The following is a 17,559-nucleotide window of genomic DNA, read 5'->3' on the forward strand; positions in this document are numbered from 1 at the left end:
AAATCGACTGTGATGATAATTTCCGCTCTAGTTAAGCATATTCAGAAGCAATTAAATTATGTAAGAATTATTTTATGTGACCCAGACGGGGGTCAACATTTCTTAATTTATCCATATGACCTATCAAGATAAAAAACTTGTCAGTCATACTAAAAAATGCCTTTTTAAGTCAAAAGCAAAGAATGAACGCTAGAGCCAACAGTTCACATTTAGCGAATTGAACCGATTTAAAAGTCAAACGCAACGTACTGAATTTTTTGTTGACGACTTTTTTTTTTGAATAGTATTCAAACGCACAATAGAAAGTATTGTCTAGTTTGATGCAGTAAATTTGTTTTTTTAATTTTTGCAGAAAATGCAATATGATTGTAAATATAAAAATGAAGATGTGGTATGATAGCCAATGAGACAACTCTCCACAATAGACCAAAAGACACATAAATTAACAACTATAGGTCATTGTATGGTATTCAACAAAGAGCAAAGACCATACCGCATAGTCATTTTTAACAGGCCCAACACATTACAATGTAAAACAATTCAAACGAGAAAACACACGGCCTTTTTTAAGTACTAAAACATGAACAAAACGTAAGTTAATCTTTAATCCACTGACATGTTTCAGTATATTGAGATCATTACCACCATAAAACAGCGACTTGACGACTTCTGTACTTCTAATCTCTACAACTTTGTGAAGTGCAGTTTTACCATACTGGATTGAAAAACATAATAACAATTTTACTATAATATGAAATAAAACAGGAATCAACCTATTGCATTAAAGGAAGTAAAACAACATTAGTACTAAAGTCAAAGTCAAACTGGTACCTCACATTAGATATTGTTGTCGTTAGTTTGCAGTATTAAGAAAAGAGATTTGGTTTGATTGTCATTTATAATAAATCGTACGGCCTTCGACAATAAAGAAACCATAAACAATGTGGCGGGGTTAATCATATTAGTAAACGCTCAACCAGGGACAGTGGTTTGTAACCTCAAGTGATACTTTACTAACAAAAATCCACACACACAATATAAAGTTAAATTTGTCTAGTTTGACATGCACATATGATGCAGTATATTTGTTTTTTGTTATTGCAGGTAATTCAATATGATTGTAAGTTTTACTCATAACCCACTGACCTGATTCTGTATATTCATATCAATACCGGCGTCAATCAGCAACTTGATGTATCCTGTCTCTCCCTCATTTACAGCAATGTGAAGTGCAGTGTTACCATTCATCTGTCAATTTTAACAAAAAATAAAATAAAACAGGAATCAACTTATATAATAAAGGGAAAGAAAACAGCAGAGACTTGCAATAATTGCAAAGTCAAACCGACACCTGATATCAAATGTTAATAATATTTTGTCATTAGTACATATTGCACGGTGCAAATATGCATTTTGACTAAATGAAGATACATAAACAAAATATTGTTAGGGGCCAGCTGAAACCTGACGCCGTTGAGTTATTTTTGTTTTGCTGTGTTGAAGACTCATTTGAGACATTGATATTGTTAGTTTGCAGAACAGTATTAAAATGAGATTTTGTTTACTTGCCAACGAGACAACGATCAACCTAAGTTCTAATGAAGTGAATGTTTACATTTATATGCAACCGTATGGTTATAAAAATGAGAACAAACAAGAAATAGTGTGGCGGGGTTAAACATGTTTGTGCGCGCTCAACCCTCCCTTAACCTGGGCCAGTGGTGTAACAGTACACAATAGGAACAGACTATACAAGTCAGTTGAAAAAAGCTTAACTTATCAGATCGATACATAGCACAAAAACATCAAACAAAAATATAGACCAGACGTGGCAGAGTATTTATCCTTATGACAATGCAACGGTTTTTGCATGAAACGTTTTACGCCTCGAAAGCTTTACGGGCGCCAATTGTTGAAGCTATTATCCCTATAAATGTAATAAAACTACAATTTAGTGTATATTTGACAAATCGTGATACAAGAATTAAATTTGGTATATAGGTTGACTTAATGATAATTAAAAAAAAGTCAGCCGCTGGCCATAAAAAAAATCATATTTTCAAGATGGCCACCGCTCGTTTTAAAAATGGCGTCATATCTACTTGACAACATTACGTAAATCTTTTGAAATCTGTATTAGAATTATAATACAATGTAAGTTTTGTTAAACTTTAATTACAGTTCGAGGTAACCGGTGCCCTTGGTGCCCTTTGGTATTCGGTGGAATTAGTAATTGATTATTTCGCACGAAAATATAGTTACCTTTATTGATCAATCTTAATACCACATTGTAATGTGACTAAATACCAAAAAAAATAAAAAAATAGATACATTGCTAAGTAATATAATTATGTTGTAATTAAATAATTTCTTCAATCTCAATGTACATGTAGTACTTCATGAACGTTGTATTGTTTATGTTTGTGGTTGTTCAGGCGAACTTCTTCATTGGAGATGAATTGGTTGTATTTTGTTTTGGGTTTTCGTGGGGGGATGTGACCTCAGGTAACCCACATAATTAAATAATTGTAAATACTATGCTATGATATATCATTATGTTGCAATAAATAATTTCTTCATTCTAATTGTAGGACTTTCTTTTTTTTTTTGGGGGGGGGGGGGGGGGGGGGGCTCCTCAGGTATCCATGTAATAAAATAGTAATAGATACAATGCTAGGGTATATATTTAAAATGTAGGACGTTGTATTGTTTGTGTAATGTATTTCTTACGATGAACTGAGTCAATTTGAGTAAAATGTGTTATATTTGTTTTTTTGGGAGGGGATGAACTCAGGTAACCCTTTAATAAAGATATATAGATACAATGCTAGGGTATATAATTATGCTGTAATAAACTAATTTCATCATGGACGCGATGAACATTGCATAGTTTATGTCATGTTTAAGATAATTTGAGCATAATTGGTAATATTCATGGTTTTTTTTTCGGAGGGTTACCATAGGTACCACTTGTAATGGATAAATAATAGATACAATGCTAGGGTGTATAATTCTGAAATAATTTTTTTTTTTCACTTTAAAATGTAGGACTTCATGGACGTTGTATTGTTTTTGTAATGTTTTTCTTACGGTGAACTGAGTCAATTTGAGTAAAATATGCTATATTTGTTTTTTGGGAGGGGAAGAACTCAGGTACCCCTTTTATAAAAGATATATAGATACAATAAGTATATTATCATGCTGTAATATCTTACAACATATTACATAAGGGTTTTATTAAGCCAATCTTCATACACTACATATTACCTGATTTCACCTTCATTCAACCAGTCTGAATACACTACAGTGTATTCAGATTTGTTTTATAGAGGAGACCTCAGTAATCTGTGTATGAAAACTCGTTTAATAGGGGTGACCTCAGGTAATCTTTGTATGCAGACTGGTTTAATAAAGGTGACATCAGGTAATCTGTAGTGATTTGAGGTTTGTTTAATACTCAGTAAGTCTTTTGTGAATGTAGATTGGTTTCTTATATGTGACCTTAGGTAATCTGTAGTGTATTGAGATTTGTTTGATAATGGTGACCTCATGTAATCTGTCTACAAAGATCGGATTAATACAGGTGACCTAAGGTAACTTGTTGTGTATGACGACTGGCTTAATTAAGCTGACATCAGTTAATCTGTAGTGCATAGCGATTTGTTTAATAAAGAAGACCTCATGTAATTTGTTGTGTATGGAGACAGGCTTGATTAAGGAGACCTCAAGTAATCTGTAGTGTAGGAAGACTGGTTAAAAAACGGTGAAATCAGATAATCTGAATTATATGATGACTGGTTTAATAAACCACTGATGTTATCAGTTTTGAATGAAAACTTGTTAAATAATAGGTAATCTGTGGTGTATTCAGATTTTTTTTATAAAGGTGACCTAGAGTAATATGTATATGCAGATTTAATAAATAAAGGTGACCTCAGGCAATCTGTTGTGTATGAAGAGCTCGTATGAAGACTGGTGTAAAAGTTTACCTCAATAAAGGTTGCTTCAGGTAATATGTAGTGTTTTGAGATTTATTTAATAATGGTGACCTCAGAAATATGTTTTGAATGTAGAGTTGTTCAACATAGGTGACCTTAGGTTATTTGTAGTGTATTGGGATTTGTATAGTAAAGGTGATCTCAGCTAATTTGTGTATCTATTTATAAATAACAAATCTAGGTAATCTGTTGTATATATGAAGCCTTGTGTAATAAAGGTGACCTCATGTAATCTGAAGCGTTTTGAGATTTGTTTGATGATGGTGATCTCAGGTAGTCTGTTGTGTGTGAAGACTGGTGTAATATTGTGACTTCAGGTAATCTCTGTATTGAGATTTGTTAATCAAGGTTCACCTTAGGTAATCTGTCTATAAAGATTGGCTTAATAAAGGTGACCTCAAGTTATCTGTATATGCAGACTGGTTAAATTAAGGTGACCTCATGTAATCTATGTATACAGACTGGTTTAACAAAGATGACTTCAAGTAATCTGTCGTGAATAAAAACTGTTTTTTTAAAGGTGACCTTACCTAATCTGTAGTGTATGACGACTCTTTGAATGAAGATGTGAAGTGTATGGAGACTGTTTTAGTTAACCCCTTATGTAATCTGTTGTGAATGAAAACTGTTTTAATAATGTCTACAGGTAATTTGAAGTGGATTTAGATCTCAGGTAATTTGTCTATAAAGAATAGTTAACTAAAGGTTACCTTATGTAATCTGTATATGCATACTACTTAAATAAATGTTACCTTAGGTCATATGTTGTGTATGGAAGCTGGTTTAATAAAGTTCTCCCGCAAATTAAGTAAGAAAAATGGTTACATAAAAGTAACCTCAGGTAATCTGTTGTGCATGGATATCACTTTGATAAAGTTGACCTTATTTAATCAGTGTGTATTGCAACTTGTTAAATAAATTTGACAGATTACCTGAGGAATTTATTAAACTATTGTTCATTCACAACAGATTACAAAAGGACTTATTAAGCTAGACTTCATATACTTCAGATTACTTGAGGTCACCTTTATTAAACCAGGCTGCATACTGAGATTACATGATGCCACCTTTACTAAACCACTCATCATAGACAGATTATCTGAGGTCACCTGAATAAAATAAATCTCAAAACACTACAGATTACCTGAGGTCACCTGTATTAAATTAGTCTGCATAGAGAGATTACACGAGGTCACCAGTTTTCATGCACAACAGATAACATCAGTGGTTTATTAAACCAGTCATTATATAATTCAGATTATCTGATTTCTCCTTCTTTCAACCAGTCTTCATACACCACATATTACCTGTGGTCTTCTTAATAAAACCAGTTTCCATACACAACAGATTATCTGCGGTCACCTTTATTAAACAAATCTCTATACACTACAGATTACCTGATGTCAGCTTTATTAAGCCAATCTTCATACACAACAGTTTACCTGAGGTCACCTTTATTTAACCTGTCTGCATACATATATTACCTGAGGTCACCTTTATACAACTATTCTTTATAGACAGATTGCCTGAGATCAATTTTATAAAACAAATCTCAATACATCAAAGAAGACATTATTAAATCATTTTTCGTTCATACCAGATTGCATAAGAACTTTATTAAACCAGTCTTCTTTTATAGCTGACTATACGGTATGGGCTTTTCTCATTGTTGAAGGCCGTACGGTGACCTATAGTTGTTAACGTCTGTGTCATTTTGGTCTCTTGTGGACAGTTGTATCATTGGCAATCATACCACATCTTCTTTTTTATATAGTCATACAATACAAATTACCTGATTACCCTTTCAATATGAGCTCACCTTCATTACACCACTTTCCTTACATTTCAGATTTATTGAGCTCACCTTTTTTTAACAAAGATGTATTAGAGTAAAATTAACTATAACAATAAGATTGGAGTCATTCTGATGATTTCATAGAAGTTTTAATATAGCAGAAACATACTTTTTGGGATCGTTATAGACCTCGATCCACTTTTTCTTTTCTAGGAGTTAGGAAAGTCATTTAAACGCTGCTAAGCTCAAACTAATAATAGGTGGAGAGGGGCCTTGCAAATAATACAAAAAGTAACAGTCTGATGCAAGCAGGACAATTTCAACTATTAGTCTACCTACAATCTAGGATTGTTGTTTCCCATAAAATAGATAAATACATGTAACCTCAATCGCTGCCGCTATTATCAATGTAGTTTTATGTATAGTTGAAGTTGTCAATGAATACAATAAAGTTATCAATGAATATAATAAAGTTGTCAAAACATGTCTGTATAACTTTCCATTTTTTTAAATAATATGAACTCCACCTTTCCTTTTTTAAATTTACTTTTCTTTTGTAGACGAAACGTGCGTCTGACATATAAATGTATAAGTCTGGTACCGTTGATAACTATTTACTCCAAACGATATATTATCTTCAAAATTTCTTTGGAAATATATTGTATGTAATGCTCAAAAATATAAAGATATGTAAATTTCAGGTTTTAAAACCAGAATAAATTGCCAGTAACAAGTTAGAGGTTTAGCGCTATAAAACCTGGTTCATTCCACCCTTTTTTACATTTGAACATGCCGGTTACAAGTCAGGAATATGACAGTCGGTATTCATTCCTTGGATGTGTTTGAGCTTTTGATTTTGCCATTTGATTATAGGAACATTCCGTTTTGAATTTTTCGCGGAGTTCAACAAAATTTATTAACATTTGGGCTTCGACAAATTCCTGTAGGAGGATTCTAAACATTTCTGTAATACGATTTCTTAATTAAACAAATAACCAACCTTGCCCATCTTTTAACCAGAAAAAAAGGAAGTGATTAGTTATCAGACGAGTATCACAATGATATGCTTTTAATATGAGGTATCAAATGGTCATTTCCGACTATTGTAATCGTCAAAATAAATAAACGTTCATTTTGTTTCGTCAAAATGTCCTAAGGACTACATTATCTGTTGAAGGTACTAAATAATTGGTCGTTGTATTGAATAATATACAATAACTTTTTTCCTAAATCAGTCGGTTGTGTTTTGCATGTTTTGGACAATTTAAGTACATAAATGTAGAATACCTTTAACAACCATGTTATTCAAAACTTAACCAAAAGTCTGCATATGTAGCACACAATACGACAAAGTATCAACTATGTCATGGAATTCAAGATCACAATAAACTTAACAGTCAATTGCAATCGTAGGTTTTCAATTTACCGGTAGAACAAAAAATGTTTTTGGAGTTTTCTTTTTGAAATTTCAGCTGCGGCCTGATTCCTTGTGAAAAAGAATTATTCCGTTTTTTTTATAATTGCAGCAATTTTACGAAAATTTATCAAATTCTTGTTACTAAGTAACTCACAGTCAATAATGACAGTTTCAGACGGTATTTGGCCACCACTGAACACAAATGCGCTCAAATTTTAATGCATTTTTTTTTATTTTGTTGTGGTGTACACTTGTTGAAATATTAGTGAAGGAAACACATGTACCTTGAAACATTTAGGGAATCAAAACATCGTTTGGGTGATATCTGATTTTAAAGTTATTTTTTATAGAAATTGAGTTCAATTCGTGCACTTTCATGGGACGGACACGTTTGAAACTGTTACATATAATCTCTTAATTTCTAAAGTAGGTATGTTTCTGTTCCCTTTGTTATTGTGTGTCTCTTTACCGATTGAGATAACAAACAATTATAAGTGTTAATAGAACAAGCAGATAGTGTAACTCATTTACAAGTAGTAGTAGTATGTCACATCTTTATGTTTTTGCTATTTTGAGATTCAGTGATTTGTACATCTTTATTTGGTCTTTTAGATTGATTTATAAGTGATATATTCTAAGAACAATACAGAGCTTTAAATATTATTTAGACAACTGTATAGTATTCTTTTTTGTTTCTATGTACATGATTTACATTTTGTAGTTTGTGTTATTTTTGTCGTTATATTTCTCCTCAATAACAGATAACCAAACTTAAATATGTTTATATGTTAATACAAATTATTATTTAGTACCACTTTTTAAGTCCTCAATGATCATCATCTTTGTACCTGTTTGGCTTCACAACAATGTTGATCTGAGTGTCACTGATGAGTCTTATATCAAATTATGAGATTGGTACCTTTTGTTACTATTATACTGACATTATCTATCAATCACATGGTGTTTAATGTAGACACTTCTAATAGTCCGGCGGCTTTGTGAAAAATTGTGCACATCCTGTTACAAGCATGAAATTTGGCATAGACCTTCCTCAACTATTACTCTTTTATTTCAGATAGGGAGGCATTTGAAAAAAATGTCTCACTTCCGGTAAAATCCAAAATGGCGGACGTCATACTTAAATCAGCCCAATATCGAAGGCTAGCGTGTAAAGATGTCCTAATAGACATTTGCGGAAACTGTCATACACCTACGATTAGGATGACAATTACACTTAAAGGTAGCATTTAAATCTTGGGCTTTCTCAGAGTGTAAAAATAAACCGTTGATCCAAAACAATGTAACGATAGAGAAGTTTTCCTGTAGTTAAATACTTTTCTTTTAAATATATTTTCATGCAATCTGTTAACATTAATTATTGCATATGGTGTTATCCAAGGTTGAAAATGCTGCCATTGTACGAAGTATGATAGAATAAACTTACATTATTTTAGAAATAAATTTAACATGACAGACACACAAGATATCGCAATTGTCGTCGCAGTTGATAGATTGTGACAATTGTTGAAAAAAGTCAGCAATACTTTTGTAAGCTTGTTTATGCTAAGACATACTTTCTCTCTTTTATTTTGTTTTAAAGAAATGATGAAATACAGCAACGGGTGTTTTTGAGCTATTTATTCCTCATGAAAGTTCACTTGCCGTTCGGTATAATTTTGAAATCTTTTATTCTTCCTGAATAGGACAAAAAAAACAACACAACTATTCAAGAGAAAAAACAGTTATCGACGAACTTTTCTGTGTCGGAAGTATATTTTATACTGTTCGCCAGACTCCGTTGAAATGTAAAATAGTTGTATTCAAAAAGCTAAATCTTTGCTTTCTATGTTATCAACAGCAACACACAGAAAATGACAAACGAGTTCCAATGCAAGTTGTTGTTTTTTTACATGCAATTATTACAACAAGATCCCTGGAATCATTAAGTATGGAGTTTTTTTTCGCGCTGTCGATAACTATCCTCCATGAACATTGGTGGAACTAGTATGCTCGAAACATGAGATAAACCTAACCCTGTTCCGAGACTGGTAATATTGTTATGGAATTGTAATATAGAGTGCACTGACGACGCAGGGGTCGATCCAGCCATTTCTCGAAGAGGATTCCAACCCAAGATAAAAGGGTGCGACCAAATGTCTTTAATCAAAAGCATAGATCGGCAAGAAAAGGGGTGTTTCAACCCCAAAAACAGTCCGTGATCTCTCACTGCGAAGTTATTTATTTCAACACAAAGTTTATACTCAAATCTATTCAATTGATTGTTAGGAATAAAACAAATGAAAAGAGTAGCAGTCGAGAAGAAATTGTTAACAAAATCACAATCTATTTAAATCGACAACGCAACAGTTGCGAATACAAAGTTGTAATCGTGCAGTAGAGTATCATCTGAACAATATTTTTGCTGGTTTTCGTATTCTAACCATTGCATTAAAAGAACCCATTTTCGCGGGGAAATATAAAAAAGAAGATGTGGTATGATTGCCAATGAGACAACTATCCACAAAAGACCAAATAGACACAAACATTAACAACTACAGGTCACCGTACGGCCTTCATCAATGAACAAAGTCCATACCGCATAGTCAGCTATAAAAGGCCCCGATAAGACAATGTAAAACAATTCAAACGAGAAAACCTTATTTAAGTAAAAAAATGAACGAAAAACAAATACTAGTATGTAACACATAAACAAACAACAACCACTGAATTACAGGCTCCTGACTTTGGACAGGCACATACATAAATAATGTGGCGGGGTTAAACATGTTAGCGGGATCAAAACACTCCCCCTAAGTCTATTTCACTTGCTGATCATATCATACATGTCCATCTACACATTCGGTCCTTAAAAATCCTTGTCTTCAAGTATTCGGCTTTGAGTGGTAAATGCAGATAACCGCTTCGAACATATGATTTTTTTTCATAGAAAATTCAATTTGCTATTTTGTATATGTATTGTTGGTTTGTTTTTGTATTTTGATATGACCCCTTGTTTTTGTTACCTGTAATCGTAAGTCTAAAGTGTAATCCTAGAGTTTCCGCAAATGTCTATTATCATGCTACTATCATAATATTTGGTACAGACCTTTGTGGTTTACTACTTTTGGATAAATTAAATAGATTAGATGTCTTCAGAAACCCCACTTCCGGTTAAAATCCAATATGGCGGACATTGTACTTAAATAGGCTTATTCTTTAGGGAGGGTAATTGAAATGTGTTTTAACGTACTGCTTCTATAATTTCATTGTGTATGAACCTTTCTTTGGTGCTTCTGATGGAGACAATGTATAAGATATATGTTTTAAAAACCCTTACTTCCGGAAGTATCCAAAAATGGCGGACAGAGAAATATCAATTTTTTATTCAAATTTTCAACTTTTTTCAAAATGTAAAGAAAATGATTTTATTTTGTGCTGTTCATTAAACTTTTTGCTTTAAGTTATCCCCAAAACCACTTATTCTAGCATGTTGTAAATGCTAAGATATAAAATTGACACTTCCGGTAAAAATATGACGTAAATTTCAAAGATGAGTACTCAATCTATTTCTTCGATGAAAAGTTTTGGATAGATTGATTTAAACAAAATAAAATCACTATAGTACTAAAAAATATTTAAAATTACTACTATTTGGCCAAGAATACATGCTTATTCACAGTCACCACCACATGCACACAAGGCAGTGCACGGGAGACCCAATTTTACACATTAAAAATAACCGCAGCATCCTTTCTTACATCAATAATGTACAAGCTTCTGAAAAAATGATGAGGTCTCAGAAAGCGTTTTTATAAAAGGGACCCTCTTTGTCCCTTCGCAATCCATTAGTGACAAGACTAGGTAGCATAAGAGTCAATCCAAAGCCTGTCTCACTAAACACCTGCATTAGTATATTACACGTTTTACATGCTTGAAAAGACTAGAACAAGTCGTGGGAATAGCCTCACTTAAAATGAGTTTTCCCTTTTGTGCAACAATTGACCATCTTGCTTCGTTAATCATGTTAGATCTTATAAGTTTGTGCGATCTTACAGTACAACCCCGGTGATTTAGGCTGATCAATCATCATTCTTTATGTTAAAATCACATCTTCAAATACCGTCAATGTCTCCCATGCAGTCTTTTTTTTTCCTTTTCAAGCAAAGGAAACAGTATCACAACCCGTCATAAGGTATGGGTCAGAAATAAAAGTGTGTGATCACTCATTGCCTAGTGCATTTGAAAGGCCATTGATAGATATAAATCCAAAGATTGTTGCCTCCCCAAATACAATCCATAGTTCGTCTGCCCCTATGTCACGGAATAGCGAAATAGTATTGACAGCATCATCAGTGACTGTTAATCACGACTCGTTTAAATGCGTGTTTCACTGCAGCAGACACATACACCATGATTTTATTGTCAGTCTCTTTATGTGAACATGGTGCTTCACTTAAAATACATCACGTGTTGAATAAGACAGAATATCCTAGGCATTTGTTGCTACAACTACCATACTCACCAAAGACTTCATCCACTCTTGTTACAGTCTCAAGGTATTTTATTAAGGTAAGGACATAATACCCAATCATCATACTCGTTAGGAAACACCTTGAAACTGTAACATGTGAACATAGACAATACTGGTAGTTTGAAAGCTGCTAAAAGAAGCAAGGGCAACATTTAGGGGAAATGGAATACACAGACGAACCCAGGATTAAAAACATCCTCAAAATTGGGAAAGTTTTCTGAGAGATGACGACAGTAAGAAAGAACCTTTAAGTTTTCATTCACAGGAGCTTGCTCAATACAATTTTAAGTACAAGTTAGTTGAAGCAACAAATGCTTAGGATGTTCAGTGTTATCCACCACTTGGCGATGTTTCAAGTTTAGCACCATGTTTACACGAAGAGACTGACACTAGAATCAAGATAGATGTGTCTGATGCAGTGAAACATAGACTTAACTGAGTCATGACTCAAACAGTCGATACTAATGTCATTGCCGTTTCGCTATTCCGTGACATAGGGGCAGACAAACTTTGGTTTTCATTTGGAAGGGGAAAAGTATAAGATATATATCAATCAATGACCTTTCAAATGCACTAGGCATTAAAAGATAACACGTTTGCTGGAAAAGGAACTGCGTTGGTGACATTAATGGAGTTTGAAGATGTGACTATATCATTTAGAATGCTGATTGACCAGCCAACATCACCATATGGATTTGATGTTTAATGTCATTGAATACGATACGTGGTTTTGTTGGAAGATCGAAAAAAAAAAGAAACAGATTAGGTTAACAAGGCAAGAAAATATGTGTTTTTGCAGAATTTATGGATGTGAGAAGCAATATTACAGTCTTTGTAACTGTTGGAAATCAGCTATCCGATTGTGGATTGCGGCCTACTGAGTATGCTGATTGGGTATTATGTCCTTACCTAAATAAAATACCTTGAAACTGAAATACGAGTGGATGAAGTCTTGGATTTGTATGGTAGTCATAGCAACACATGGTCAGGATATTCTATCTTATCCACCACGTAATGTATTTCAAGTTCAGCACCAAGTTCACATTTAGAGGCAGACACTAAAATCATGGTGCATGTGTCTGATGCAGTGAAACACGCACTTAAACGAGTCATGATTCGAACAGTCGCTATTCTGTGACATAGGGGTAGACGAACTATGGATTGTGTTTGGGAGGGCAAAAGACTTTGGATTAATATCTATCAATGGCCTTTCAAATGCACTTGGCAATGAGTGATCTGAGTGATCTGAAACACTTATTGTTATCCATGTCTTTACCTGTTGTGATATGGTTCTCTCTTTGCTTGAAAGGGGGGAAAAGACTATGTGGGAGACATTGAATGCATTTGAAGATGTGACTTTAACAAAAAGAATTATGATTAATCAGACTAAATCACCAGGGTTTTACTGTAAGATCGCACAAACTTACCAGATGGGTATAACATGGTTAACGAAGCAAGAAAATAACTATTTTCGCAACAGGGACGGCTTTTTTAGGCTATTCCCCCAACTTGGTCTAGTCTTTTCCAGCATGTTAATCATGCAATAGACTTCGGTAGGTGTTTAGGGAGACAAGCTTGGGATTGGCTCGTATGCTACCCACTCTAGGTAGGGACAAAGGATAACTTTCGAAAAACTCTTTTTGAGGCCTCATCATTTTGTCAAAAGCTTATACATTGTGGATGTAAGAAAGTATACCGCGGTCATTTTTAATGTGGAAAATCGGGTATCCCGTGCACTGCGATGTGTGCATGTCATGGTGACTGTGAATAAACATTAATTTTTGGCTAAATAGTAATAATTTTAAATAACTTTTAGTTCTATAGTGATTTTATTTTGTTTTAATCAATCTATCCAAAACTCTACATCGAAGAAATAGATTGAGGACTCATCTTTAGAAATTTACGTCATATTTTTAACCGGAAGTGTCAACTTTATATCTAAATATTTACAACATCCTAGAATAAGTGGTTTTGAGGATAACTTTAAGCTAAAAGTTTAATGACCAGCACAAAATAAAATCATTTTTTTTACATTTTGAAAAAAGTTGAAAATTTGAATAAAAAATTGATATTTTAATGTCCGCCATTTTGGATATTACCGGAAGAAAATGTTTTTAAGACATATGTCTTATGCATTGTCTCCATCAGAAGCACCAAAGAAAGGTTCATAAACAATGAAATGATAGTAGCAATACATTAAAACACATTTCAATTACCCTCCCTAAAAAATAAGCTTATTTAAGTACAATGTCAGCCATATTGGATTTAAACTGGAAGTGGGGTTTCTGAAGACATCTAATCTATTTGATTTATCCAAAAGTAGTAAACCACAAAGGTTTGTACCAAATATTATGATAGTAGCATGATAATAACACATTTTTACACGCTAGCCTTCGATATTGGGCTGATTTAAGTATGATGTCCGCCATTTTGGATTTTGCCGGAAGTGAGACATTTTTTTCAAATGCCTCCCTATCTGAAATAAAAGAGTAATAGTTGAGGAAGGTCTATGCCAAATTTCATGCTTGTAACAGCATGTGCACAATTCGTCTGAAATATGCTTGTAGCCGCCGGACTATAAGAAGCTGCAGTCGTAAAGGTCTCACACAGAGTTGATCTGAAGTTGATCGACTAATATTTCCCTAGAAATTCCGTAACTTAGAACTTGTAATCCGAGTAAATTGTTAAATCAGCAGATTTTTATAAAAAGATATTTACTTACAAAAAAAAATATTTGGTTAGATAGCTTCTTGCGATACAACAGCTATAATAGATTTCAAGCGTTCCTGAATAAGGTAATAAGCTATCACTTCGAAGGCACTTATTTCGAAAAACCTTTTATATTTTTTGATGTACTTATTAACAGTAGTGATACAGAAAAGCGTTTAATAATACATAATTTGTAATGTTCTTACATTATATATTAGCCTTACCTCGTCAATAGTTCTTCTGATCATTGTAAAATTGCTGTAAAGAAAGACGAAATGAGTATACTAACAAAAAAAAATTACTCTTCACGAAGTGATTATAATAAAATGAAATCAGTTAAGACCAAACAATTCAAGACACTGGGCTTAATGATGTATTCTTCTGACTTTTCTCGTTCAGTCTCGTTGAAATCTCGTTCTTGAATTATTTCAAAAACATGTGATATAAGTAGAAAATATCAATGAATTTTTAAAATATTATAATCAAACATAACTCTGTGAAAAAATTGTGTATTAACAACATGTACAATGAATGTTTTTTGAGTAATCCAGTTTTCAAATTTACGACCAATCAAATCAGTATTTTTAGCCAAAATTTTGAGAAAATGGGTGAGGGATATAAAAAATTGATTTTACAAGAGAATCATGTACATCTACGACAGCATATTAGCGCCACACATTTTATTTTTATTTTTCTTCCTATATTTGCGTTTAACGCAAACCTTTGCGTTATAACGCAAATATCTTGATTTCAATTATTCATTAAGTTTTGTATATATGTCCGTCTGTCATTCATTTCGAATGGGATTTACTAGTAGATAAAAAAAAAGAAACACACATACAACATGTGGTGTACAAGGCCAAATCATTATAATAAATATGCATACTGAATTTTAATGTGCGTATTGTTATGCATTTTTCTTTTCTACATTGGCTAGAGGTATAGGGGGAGGGTTGAGATCTCAAAAACATGTTTAACCCCGCCGCATTTTTGCGCCTGTCCCAAGTCAGGAGCCTCTGGCCTTTGTTAGTCTTGTATCCTTTTAATTTCAGTTTCTTGTGTACAATTTGGAACTTAGTATGGCGTTCATTATCACTGAACTAGTATATATTTGTTTAGGGGCCAGCTGAAGGACGCCTCCGGGTGCGGGAATTTTTCGCTAAATTGAAGACTTGTTGGTGACCTTCTGCTGTTGTTTTTTTCTATAATCGGGTTGTTGTCTCTTTGACACATTCCCCATTTCCATTCTCAATTTTATAGGAATAAATACTTGAAGTGCAATTATACATAAATTAAGACTGATTTGTGCATCAGAAAAGTATATAATTTAACAAGAAAATAGATATAGTTTAATATATAGTCATATTTAAATTGAAAGATAAAAAATAATGTTATACAATTGTGAAACCTCCGAGTCAAATAGACAAAATGATCTTTCTGCTTTAAAATGAATTATTAATAAGGAAACATTTTTTTTTAAATCTCAGAATATGATCAAGAATCTTTGATAGAAAAAAGTAAAACCACAAAAATACTGAACTTAGAAGAAAATCAATTCAAAGAAAGTCATTGAATTTTCATTTCGTATGATATATATATAAAAACGCCTAAAAAGTGTACACAACAACTCCAAATACAAAAAAGGTAACTTTGAATGTAATTATTTATAGATATTTCAGATATCCTTCCTCAGCAAGATTCTGATGTTAAATAAATTATCTTTGAGTCTGCTTAGATTAAACTATAACAATCTTGAGATTTATGCAATACAAAAGTCAAACCGAACCAGAACTGCAAGAGCCCACAGAGGAAGAACCTGCTTAAGAGGATGATTCAGCTCTCACCACCAAGTGTCTTGATATTGTAAAAGCTCATCTCGGCTGATGTTGTTAGCACATCGATGTCCTTTCTTGTGTAGCCCGATGTTTAAGGTGTCCGCGAAGTTCTTGTAGACGTTTTTTTGCAATATCGTTGGTTATATATATTAAAAAGGAGATGTGGTATGCTTGCCAATAAGACAACTCTCCACAAGAGGACAAAGGACACAGCAAAAAACAACTATAGGTCACCGTACGGCAAAGACCATACCGCTTAGTCAGCTATAAAAGGCACCGAAATTACACATGTACAATAATTCAAACGACAAAACAAGCAGCTTTATTTATGTAGAAAATATTAATGAAAAAAAAATGTAACACATCAATAAAACGACAACCACTGAATTACAGGCTCCTGAATTGGGTCCGACACTTACATACAGAATGTGGCTGGGTTAAACATGTTAGCTGGATCCAAACCCTAACATAACCTGAGACAGTGGTGTAACAGTACAGCATAGGAACGACGATAAAAAATCAATTTAAAAAGGCTTAACCAACCAGATGGATCCAAAAAGACATCCATCTAACAAAAACAAAGAATGAAGGTGACCGGGTAGTTGTATATCCAACTAACAAAAAAGACAACATCTACTGATCTGAGAGTACTCGTAGTTACTGACAGCTGGTTCAAAGCCACTAACAACTAATAAAATAAGTCATGCATCTAAGACTAAATTATCAATCAGTACACATTCAAATTCCGATTGATTTAATGTAAAGACCTTGTAAACAGACCGATATAAAACGAATGTCAAGGTAGATTCAGTTTCAAAAGGACAATTGCGTGAGACGTTCCTTAAGAAAAGTCTGGAACACTACATTGAAAATATGTTGTTTCGGTGACAAGTAAGATGGCTAAGATACTTATGAACTCAAATATCAACTAGAACACCATTTGGTTTAACTAATAACATTGATTTTGTTTTCAAAAGTGGATTGGAACTTGGTATTACTTTGACCATATCTAGACAAAAACCCTATAAACGCTGTAGTTGACCGATATGTATTGTCCCCATCTTCTCCTTTGACAATTTGATTTTTATATCAACATGTTCAGATCAGTCTTTAATGAAACAGACCAGTTGTGGTAATGTTGACTCCCAATTTCCATGTTGTTACTCCATTCTTTGGATGTTACACAATTCTCACCAGAGTCTTGTTCATAAGTAAAAATTATGTCAGGATCTTCGCGAACAAACGAGAAATACACCTACTGTAGTCTTTTGTAA

At 33.3% G+C, this 17,559-nt stretch overlaps 1 protein-coding gene across 1 annotated transcript in view; it reads right to left on the bottom strand.

Annotated features, from left to right (window-relative positions):
• Positions 1-6,802, bottom strand: part of LOC134694554 (26S proteasome non-ATPase regulatory subunit 10-like) — a 35,856-nt gene extending 29,054 nt beyond the window's left edge. The window contains exons 1-4 of the mRNA XM_063555568.1: positions 6,794-6,802; positions 4,973-5,107; positions 1,147-1,248; positions 617-715 (exon numbers count right to left, since the gene is read on the bottom strand). Of these exons, the coding sequence (XP_063411638.1) occupies positions 617-715; positions 1,147-1,248; positions 4,973-5,107; positions 6,794-6,802 (345 nt within the window). The remainder of the gene's footprint in view (positions 1-616; positions 716-1,146; positions 1,249-4,972; positions 5,108-6,793) is intronic.
• Positions 6,803-17,559: the final 10,757 nt, after the last annotated feature.

Source organism: Mytilus trossulus, chromosome 13 (genome assembly GCF_036588685.1).
Source record: "Mytilus trossulus isolate FHL-02 chromosome 13, PNRI_Mtr1.1.1.hap1, whole genome shotgun sequence".
NCBI classification, from domain to species: domain Eukaryota; kingdom Metazoa; phylum Mollusca; class Bivalvia; order Mytilida; family Mytilidae; genus Mytilus; species Mytilus trossulus.